The sequence below is a fragment of the Mustela putorius genome, unplaced genomic scaffold (assembly GCF_011764305.1).
Source record: "Mustela putorius furo isolate JIRA1106 unplaced genomic scaffold, ASM1176430v1.1 tig00003962_pilon_pilon_pilon, whole genome shotgun sequence".
Taxonomy (NCBI): Eukaryota; Metazoa; Chordata; class Mammalia; order Carnivora; family Mustelidae; genus Mustela; species Mustela putorius.
In genome coordinates this window covers 24,357,070-24,367,423 of record NW_025422106.1, presented here as the reverse complement: position 1 = coordinate 24,367,423, position 10,354 = coordinate 24,357,070, and the positions used below count along the sequence as shown (strand labels likewise).

Genomic DNA, 10,354 nt, shown 5'->3' with positions numbered 1-10,354 from the left:
CTTGCTTTCAGAGCTTTTCCTCCCAGTGCGGCCACCGTCGTTAGGGGAGGAAGGCGGGAGGGGGCGGGGACACGGGTGGGAGGTGGGTAAGCGCGCGCGCCGCCCGTCCGTCGTGGTTTCCTGGCTGCGCGCGGCGGTGGCGGAGTGGCTGCAGCTGTAGCAGCAGCTGCGAAGATGGCGGAGGGGTTGGAGCGTGTCCGGATCTCCGCGTCGGAGCTGCGAGGGATCCTGGCCGCTCTGGCTCCGCAGGCCGGGAGCAGAGGTGAGTCGCGCCGCCCAGCTCCTGGGTTGGGCCTGCCCGCCCCGCCTCCCTCTCCTCCTCTGCCTCCTCCCAGCTCAGTCCGCGGCGCTCTTGAGCCCCCGCCCCTTCCCCCAGCATTGGGGGCGGGGGTCGGGGGCGGTCCCCTGGCCGCCCCACCAGCCCTAGGGCCAGTGTAGGATTGAGCTCTGCCAACCCCGGCGCCCTCCGGGAGAGCCCGACCCGAGTTCCTGCCTCCGCCCCCTTTCTCACCGCGAAGGTGACTGTTCCCCATTGCCCCAACCTTCTCAGACCAGTTTGTGGATTCCTACTCGTCAGGAGACGAGATAGGGAGTGGGTGCTGAGGACTGGGGGAGGCCCTGGGATGTGTCGTTCCCAGAGGAATCGTCCTCATGCCTTTCTTGTCATCTGTTTAAGGAAGTGGGGAAATTGAGGAGAAAGATTGAACAGCTTGAGACTTCCTTGCCGAACTTTTTCTCCAAGACAGGGTTCTGAAGGCTGCGCCACCGGAGGGATCCAGGACCTCCGGTAGAGAGCTCACTCTACTCTGGTTTGCCCTTGGCATGTGTGGGAGCAGTGTTTATCAGAGAGACTGTTCATCTTGCAAATTAAAGTCTCCATCTACGCCAGGAAAGCTCCAAGGAAGATTCTAGTATATCATCTCTCCTTTGTGGGGTGGTGGAATTGTGTAGAATGATAGTTGTGCTTCTGCAGGCTTGTGGCCAAAGTCTGTGAAATTGACTTTCATTGGTCGTTTGAATGGGATTATTCAGGGTGTTTTCTCCCTCTGCTCTGAATAGTAGTAGCTTTTCTCTTCCTCCTCCCCACCTCTCACCTAAGTTACAAAGGCTCTTGAGGGTTAGTTATTCTGGAGGTAAGCTGCTTTACTTTTATTCATACTTGATGAAATAGTCTTTTAAGCTTTTGAAAACACTGAAGCAGTATCTTAAACTTCAGGGGTTTTTGTGTTTTTGCTTTCTGTTTTGTTACACCTATGAGTTAAATGCTGGAGGATATTATTTATTTCTGTAATGAGCTTGTTTGTATTGTTTATAGAACAGTACTAGGATTTTATAAAGCATTCTGTTTTGAGTACTCTAATTTCACTAATTCCTGTCAGTTTCCTATTGACAAGTTTCATGGCTATTTGTAGTTGTCTCTTCCCTTAATAGGCAAAGGTAACAAATACAAAAAATAGATACTTGCTTATTTGTCATTCAGTAAGTTTAGGGAGCCTGGAAGAGTAGTTTCGAAAGTCCTGCACCCTTATTTTTAAATACTGCAGTCCTTGGTATTTTGGGAGCATGTCACAATACTTCCATCATCCTCCAGAGAAAGCTCCTTTATGGAACTTTTTCCTTCTCATATTCCACATCATAGTAGCAGTTAGTCGCAGTATTCTAATGATGATAGTCTGAGCAGTATTTCCTTGGAATGACTGTTGGTTGCTGTTAGAGAGTTGATGAGCATGAGTGGAGTTGAAGAATGTGAAAGGAACTGCTTCCTGTTTGCTTCAACAAGAGGTATGTGTTTGGGCAGTTGGTGTCCTAAAAGAAGAGGATTGTCCTGGCCAAGTTCAGAGACTGGAGTTGCACATTTTTTCTCCCAGATATGTCCAGAACTGTGGATTGTTGTACATACCCCTCTTTTTCTTCTTTACCCCCAACTACTACTATGTTAAAATGGGCTTTGCCACCCTTGAAAAAAGTTAGAAGCACTAGAAGAAAAAACTAAAATGGATCCAAGAACTCCATAGCAGAGAGCAGTCTGATGCTCAAATAGTTAGATATCTTTTATTCTGGCAATGATAAGGTATTTGGGGTCTTGGATACCTGGATATGACTTGGGTAACACAGGAGAGTATTTTTTGTTGTTGTTTTTCCTATTTCCCTAATCCAAGTGTAGATAGTGATAACATAATGAAGTCCTTAGCCTTGCCAGTTGGTAAACAAATACTGTAAACCTACTAGAATTTCTGCTTCTTCAAAAATTTCCTCCCATGTTCGCCAATATTAGCATTTCAATGTGTTATTCTTGCTTGGCTTTTCTGTTACTTAAGCAGAATGACAGTTTTTTTTTTTTTCTTTCTTTCCTTCCCTCCCCTTTTTTCTTTTCTTCTACCTATTTCTTCCCAACATTTCTCGAACATCATAGAAAACATGAAGGAGCCCAGGCAGCGCAGAGATAACCGGCGCCCAGATCTGGAAATCTATAAGCCTGGTCTTTCCCGACTGAGGAACAAACCTAAAATCAAGGAACCTTCTGGGAGTGATGAATTTAAGGATGAAATTGTTAATGATAGAGATTCCTCTGCTGTTGGAAATGGTACCCAGCTCATTAAAGACGTCTGCAGGGAACTGGATAACCAACATCAAAATGGTCCCGTAGACCCCGAAACTGTTGGGACACAGGAGTCCTTTCCTAGGACTTCTGGACAAGAGGATCGAAGTCTAAGAATTATCAAAAGAACAAAGAAACCTGACATGCAGATCTACCAGCCTGGAAGGCGTTTGCAGGCTCTTTCCAAAGAAGCAACTAACAGGGTGGGTGAGGAAGAAATCCTCAACCAGGTGGAGCAACTGAGAGTAGAAGAAGATGAGTATCGGGGAAATGTGAAAGAGGAGGTTGTGAATAAACCAGACAAAGATGAGGCAGAGAAGAGCCTAAATGGTGACAGAGTAAGGGCTATAAAGGGAGAAAAAGGAAAGAGGATTGAGAAGGGGGAGGGGATAAAGAAAGTGACTGATGACCTGGCACAGGGGAAGCCAGGTTCTGCAAAACGCTACTCCCGCTCAGACAAACGAAGGAACCGCTACCGCACTTGTAGTACCAGCTCTGCGGGCAGCAACAACAGTGCTGAGGGGGCTGGCCCAATCGATACTGGATGTCGTCGCCGCCGACAGGATCGGGCCAAGGAGAGGCCACGACTGAAGAAGCAAGTATCTATGTCTTCAACTGATTCTTTAGATGAGGACAGAATTGATGAGCCTGATGGACCCAGGAGGAGCTCGGAAAGGAAGAAACATTTAGAAAGAAGCTGGTCTGGCCGTGGGGAGGGAGAGCAGAAAAGCAACGGGAAAGAAAATCGAGGCACTCTCCGTGTTACCTTTGATGCAGAAACCATGAACAAAGATTCCCCCATGGTGAGATCATCCAGAGAGGATGTGGATAGGATAAAGCCTGACAAAGGCTTAAGCAGTGGGGGCAAAGGCTCTGAGAAGCAGGAATCCAAAAACCTGAAACAAGAACTTCGAGGCCGTGGACGTGGCATTCTGATTCTGCCTGCCCATACCACCCTATCTGTCAGTTCAGCAGGTTCTCCAGAATCTGCACCTTTGGGACCTCGGCTTTTATTTGGATCTGGTAGTAAGGGATCTCGGAGTTGGGGCCGAGGAGGCACCACTCGACGATTATGGGACCCAAACAATCCTGATCAGAAACCTGCTCTAAAGAGCCAGACACCCCAGCTACATTTCTTAGACACTGATGATGAAGTCAGCCCTACCTCTTGGGGTGATTCCCGCCAGGCCCAAGCATCTTACTATAAGTTTCAAAACTCTGACAACCCCTATTATTACCCGCGGACACCAGGCCCTGCCTCTCAGTATCCTTATACTGGCTACAGCCCTCTGCAGTACCCTGTGGGTCCTACGAATGGTGTGTACCCTGGGACTTACTACCCAGGCTACCCAACTGCATCAGGACAGTACGTTTGTGGCCCTCTCCCTGCCAGCACCATGAGTCCTGAGGAGATGGAACAGCACATGAGGAACATGCAGCAGCAGGAGCTGCATAGGCTTCTCCGGGTGGCTGACAACCAGGAACTGCAGCTCAGCAACCTGCTCTCCAGGGACCGGATCAGTCCTGAGGGCCTGGAGAAGATGGCTCAGCTCAGGTATGCTGTGTCCCATCCTGGCTAGAGGGAAGTGGGGATAAGCTGGAGGTGTATAGGCTCCTGTGGCTGAGGAATGTAGAAACTTCTTTGGGAAGGCACTGGGTATTAAATCCCTTTCATACTGATTTTTGTAAGGAAGGGGCTTGGAAAAAGAACAGAAAATTTTATTTCTAGTCTTAGAAATGATTATGCTTCCCACTCTTTCTTTAAGAAAAAAAATTTTTTAAGAGAACATGGAATCTGGAAATGGAAAAGGAACGACTTTCCAGAATGCCAAGAAGTGAACAACATATAACTTGTGGTGAAGATCTTATTTCAGCTGTTAAATTTAGGTAGAGACATATGGGGAAAAACTACTTTCCTAGACATAACCGTCTTTAGAATGACATTTCTGCTGTGCAGAATGAAAAGTCACGTGAGTATTATACCTGGTGACATTTTGGATTTCCTGCCAAGGAAGGTGTTTAATTTGCAAGAAGCTCAGATCTTGGGTCTAGCCTTTCTTGTGGTGTATTTGGAGCTAGAAGTTGCATGTATTTTATTCCAGAGCTGAACTGCTGCAGCTATATGAGCGCTGTATCCTATTAGATATTGAGTTCTCTGATAATCAGAATGTGGATCAGATCCTGTGGAAGAATGCTTTCTATCAGGTGATTGAGAAGTTCAGACAGCTTCTCAAGGATCCGAATGTTGAGAACCCTGAGCAGATTCGGAACAGACTTTTGGAGCTCTTGGATGAGGTAAACCATCATCTTTTTGTCCTCAGGATAAAGGCTTTAGCATTCTGTAGCTGTGATGGGTTTTTATCACCTGAAATAATGATGATGTATAGCAGAACATTGACAAAAAACTTGATGCTCTTTTCTTGGATTTGGGCCTAACCTGCCCTGTTGCTTCCTTGCGGCCATAACTTATTGGCAATTGGAGTTAGTTCTGAGCTTGGAAATTTTCTGAATATCTTGTTTAGGGGTGGGTGGCTGGGGGGAGAGAAAGTGTGTATGGTGTGTGTGGGTGTGTGTGCATGCATGTGCATGCACGCATATTTTTAAAACCATGGAGGGGCTTATGCTATGAATTTGTTTTGTGTTTAGTTGGTGACCACTAAATACTGTGTATGCCTCTCTTTACATGGGGTGGCTGAACATTAGCCGAACTGTGGACAGGTTATCTGTCCTAGTTTCTGGTGGGTAAATTGGATCAGAACAGTCTGATTCAGCTTTTTCTTATTTTTTGTCTTTATAGGGTAGTGACTTCTTTGATAGTTTGCTTCAGAAGCTGCAGGTTACTTACAAGTTCAAACTGGAGGACTACATGGATGGTCTTGCCATTCGCAGCAAGCCATTACGCAAGACAGTAAGCCCCCTTCTTTATCTTTAATCATCCATTTAGTAATCATTTGTCTAGTGTTATGTGCTAGGTACTACACTAGGTGTGGAGGATACAGAATGAAAGACACAATCCAGTGAGGATACAGACCAGTTAAACCAGCAATTATCATGTATTAAGTACTATGGTAATGTTATATATACAGCGTGGAAGGGGTATAGAATGAAGTGACCCTGATTCAGACTGGTGGAGTCAAGGGAGACTTCTGAGAGACTGTTGAGTCTTGAAACCTGGCGAGGAGTATAAGGGGTAGTACAGGGCACAGCAAGAGAGAATCGGGCCTTGCTGGAAAGTATAAGAAGTTCAGTATGCTGGTTTTTGTAATGTGGAGTTGGCCTGTTGTAGGAGGTAAAACTAATGAAGTTGAAAGGGTTAGATCTTTTGTATGCCATACTGAAGAGTTTGTATGCCGAAGTTAGAACTTTTGTATGCCATACTGAAGAGTTTGGACTTTATTCTGAAAGCAGTGAGGAGCCATGGCTTGATTTTCACTAAAAGGATAGCATAGATTTTTTCTTAGAACCAGTCACTGGCAAATGAATGAATTTGGGCAAGAGTGGAGGTAGGAGAGTCAGGTTGTGGGCCTGAACTAAGGTAGAGGTAGTGAAGGTGGAAAAGAGACAAATTGAAAAGATGTAAGGGAAATAGAATTGAGTTGCTGGCTGATTTGTGTGAATGGTGAGATAGGAGGCATAAGGAGTCGAGATCATCTCCCAGTTTGTAGCCTAGGAGAGTGGCTGGGAGGAAGAGGTTAGTTCAGTTTTGGCTGTGCGTAAATGTATGAACTTGAAAATGAATGGATGAATATCCTGTTTTTTTTGAAGCTCAGGGGAAAGAGCTAAGCTGGTTCTATAGATTCAGAAGTCATCAGTATATAAGTGATAGTTGAAGCAGAAGGCCCTATCCTGTCAGCCAGAGATTGGGGGTGGGGGAATGAAATTTCAAGGTAGTGGTGGGTAGAATTGTCAGGTGCTGTAGAATCTTTGAATGCTGAGATTACTGAGTTTACTGAAAGTGTCCATTGGATTGGATGAGTTTATCACAATTAATTTCTGTTGGAGAGAATAGAAGACAGTTTGCAGAGAATGAAATGTGGGACAGTACATACAATGAAGGGAGTAATATAGAATATTCTTTTAAGAATCTTGGCTGTGAAGGCAAGGAGGAAAGATAGTTAAAAGAGTATATAGTGTCGGGGGCGCCTGGGTGGCTCAGTGGGTTAGGCCGCTGCCTTCGGCTCAGGTCATGATCTCGGGGTCCTGGGATCGAGTCCCACATCGGGCTCTCTGCTCAGCAGGGAGCCTGCTTCCCTCTCTCTCTCTCTCTCTGCCTGCCTCTCCGTCTACTTGTGATTTCTCTCTGTCAAATAAATAAATAAAATCTTTAAAAAAAAAAAAAAGAGTATATAGTGTCAAGAGGAGTTTGTGTTTAACCTGGAAGAGGCTTAAGCATATTTATACATTGAGAGGAAAGGGTCAGAGGAAGGGGAGAGGTTAAAGATTCATAAGAGAAAGGTGTGTGATTTATGAAGCAGAGACTTCCTCTTGACTTTCTATTCCTGATGGTTGCTGTGCACAAACTCTGTTACTAATCAACAGGTATTTATTAAGACCCTCCTACGTGCCATGTGTCTTTCTAGGACACATAATTCATTGTGAAATAAGAAAGCCATGATCCCAGCTCTTGGAGTTTAGAGTTTGCTTAGGGGTGAGTACAGATGGTGGATTAGTAATTGCAGATGCAGTGACTTCTGCAAAGGATGTCATGATGGGGGTATAAGGTAAAGAGGTTTAGAGAATCATGGAAGACTGAGGAAGTCATGGTTAAGCTGGGGCTGAAGACCTGAGCTGTTAGCCAGGTGAAGGTATATAGGAAGATGCTAGAACATTCTATGGAGAGGAAGTAGTATATGTGCAGGTCCTGAAGTGGGAAAGAGCATGGTGTGTTAGGGAGACCAAGAAAAGTCTAGTCTAACTGAGGTGCAGAAAGAGAGGGGGGAAGTGGTGCTGCAGAGGTGACCAGAAGCTAGATCATCTGGGACTTCTTCGGAAGGATAGTAGAGAGCCTTTGGTGGAATTTGGCTCCCCCACTCCCCCCCATTGAGATAGCAGGGTGCTGTAGGATGGAAACAATCTGTTTTCTTGGTTCCTTTATCAGCTAACTGCAAGTGTTCTTGGTGTTCATTCAGAGAATGTGTGGAATAGTCGAGGCTCTGAAGGTATATGGCTTGTAGTAGTATAGAACTTTGCTGAGGCACATGTTTGTTACGTATTAGGAGGTTGATGTGCAGTGGCTATTTAGCTAGTAGATGAGCCTTCCTCATGGACAGTATCTACTTCTCTCTGAAGCTTTGTTCTTTATTCAGTGATGTGTTAATTTCTTGTGTGGAGTGGAATTGCACGTTATGAGGTGATGTTCTGTAAGGGTTTTTTTGTTTTTGTTTTTTTGTTTTTTTTTTGATACATGTCTTGGGATTGTTAAGGGTCTACTCTGTTGTTTTCTCATGGAGGGACAGATGCCAAGCCCATTATTGAGAAAACAGAAGTATAGAGAGGGAGAGAGAACTACTCAGGGACTGACAGTTTTGTAGGTGTTTGGTAAAGGGTAACTGTGTTACCATTTTAGGTAATTGTTACTGTTTTGCAAAGTGAATGTAGTGCAGTAACACAGTGCAGTGATACTAATAGGTTGAGGAGAGAGAGACTATAGTGAGGCAGGAAAATAACAGAATCAACAGTTGTTTTAGTATTTGTATATCACTTTATAATTTGTGAAGTATTTAGCACTTATTCTCTTCACTTACCCTATGGAGTATGCATTTTTATATTCAGATGAAGAAACTTGAGTCCCAAAAACAGTTCTAAAGACCCACAGAAGATCACACAACTCTTAAATAGAGAGTTAGGTTTCCTGGTTTCCAGGTTTCAGAATGTTTTCTCTGTTTATCTGGGACTTGAAATAAGAATGACCTCCTCTTTTCTGCCTTCTTTCTCATTAAAATTTGCATCACATCGTTGGCTGTTTTTCGCTAGGCAAGTTTAGACTGAAAACTTTTTACTTTGTTGAGAATGACTAGTGCCTTATTTTTTTTTTTAAGATCTTATTTATTTATTTATTTGACAGATAGAGATAACAAGTAGGCAGAGAGGCAGGCAGAGAGAGAGAGAGGGAAGCAGGCTCCCCGCTGAGCAGAGAGTCTGATGCAGGGCTCAATCCCAGGACCCTGAGATCATGACCTGAACCGAAGGTAGAGGCTTAACCCACTGAGCCACACAGGCGCCCCGTTGACTAGTGCCTTATTAATGCTGTTCTGTCACCTTGATCCTATCCTTGTCCTTTGGGGTTGACATTAGAGTTTCCTGGGTACACTACTAACTGATCGTTTTTTCTGAAGGTAAAATATGCTTTGATCAGTGCCCAGCGATGTATGATTTGCCAAGGAGATATCGCTAGGTATCGGGAACAAGCCAATGACACAGCAAACTACGGGAAAGCACGCAGGTACTTTTGCCTCTTATTCATTGCTTCTCTTTCCTTGTGGCATTAAGCTAAGCCCTATTAAGAGCAATGGGCCACCGAGCGCCTTTCATCTGGAAGGTCCTACAGGTGTCCCTATTGGGCTTTGTAATCAGGCTTTACCACTCCAGCATTACATCTAACACTCCAGCTTATGTCTTAAGCAGTTAGGGCTATGAGGTAATGAAATGGGAAAGCGTTGATGTGGAGCTAGCATTTTTTACTGTTTTTCTATTCCAGTTGGTACCTAAAGGCCCAGCATATTGCTCCCAAGAATGGGCGCCCCTATAACCAGTTGGCTCTGCTGGCAGTGTATACGGTAAGCAATCCTATGGACAGGGGACGTATTTTGCAGGCAGTGTCTTAGAAAGAATGGACTTTGATAGTGTCAGCTCCTAGAGCTTGAATTCTCTGAACAACTAAACTTAAAAAAATACCCTTTCCTGCCATCCTCACATTCCTGTTACTTTCAGAAGTGAGTTGTCAGTGATTCCTTACTCCGGTTGAACCTGTGCTTCATCCTGTTTCATTGCACTGAAGTTCTAAGAATACTCATGCTCCAGCCAAACACCACTCTTTGTTTTTGACCAAGGCTTCTGCTCTGACTCTTGTCTTGCTTTCCTTCCCTATCCGGTTGAATGAGGTTACTCATTTCCAGAAGGAAAATAAGGCTCCCTTAACCACTTTTCCTTAAAGTCCTAATTGACCCTAACCAGTGAGATCCTTACTTCTTTTCCCCAGATTATTCCCTTAAGTTTTCACTTAAGGAGACTTCTTAGCAGAAGCACTTAGTGCCAAATTAATATCTTCCTAGATCTTATCAAACTCCGCTAAATATGCCTCTAACAGAGAACCTTGGGAGCTGATAACAGACCCTCATAAGGAAGCTGAATTGAAGGGGGGAAGGTCAATGGTAGACATTAAAGATTGACGTAGGGGCACCTGGGTGGCTCAGTGGGTTAAAGGCTCTGCCTTTGGCTTGGGTCATGGTCCCAAGGTCCTGGGATCGAGCCCCACATTAGGCTCTCTGCTCAGCAGGGAGCCTGCTTCCCCCCCACCCTCTCTGCCTACTTGTGATCTCTGTCTGTCAAATAAACAAATAAAATATTTAAAAAAAAAAAAAAGAGGGCGCCTGGGTGGCTCAGTGGGTTAAGCCGCTGCCTTCGGCTCAGGTCATGATCTCAAGGTCCTGGGATCGAGTCCCGCATCAGGCTCTCTGCTCAGCAGGGAGCCTGCTTCCCACTCTCTCTCTCTCTCTGCCTGCCTTTCCATCTACTTGTGATTTCTCTCTGTCAAAT

At 45.0% G+C, this 10,354-nt stretch overlaps 1 protein-coding gene across 3 annotated transcripts in view; it reads left to right on the top strand.

The window, feature by feature from the left end:
- Positions 1 to 66: 66 nt before the first annotated feature.
- The window catches only part of SMG6 (SMG6 nonsense mediated mRNA decay factor), a 245,642-nt gene continuing 235,354 nt past the window's right edge, over positions 67 to 10,354 (top strand). The window contains exons 1-6 of one of the 3 annotated variants that reach the window (XM_004746840.3): positions 67 to 262; positions 2,414 to 4,154; positions 4,702 to 4,894; positions 5,397 to 5,507; positions 8,935 to 9,041; positions 9,297 to 9,375. In XM_004746840.3, the coding sequence (XP_004746897.1) occupies positions 175 to 262; positions 2,414 to 4,154; positions 4,702 to 4,894; positions 5,397 to 5,507; positions 8,935 to 9,041; positions 9,297 to 9,375 (2,319 nt within the window). In that variant the 5' untranslated portion in view covers positions 67 to 174. Of the gene's footprint in view, positions 263 to 921; positions 1,134 to 1,677; positions 1,783 to 2,413; positions 4,155 to 4,701; positions 4,895 to 5,396; positions 5,508 to 8,934; positions 9,042 to 9,296; positions 9,376 to 10,354 lie in introns of those variants that run through there. The other 2 variants (XM_045070314.1, XM_004746841.3) reach the window with 2 other exon arrangements.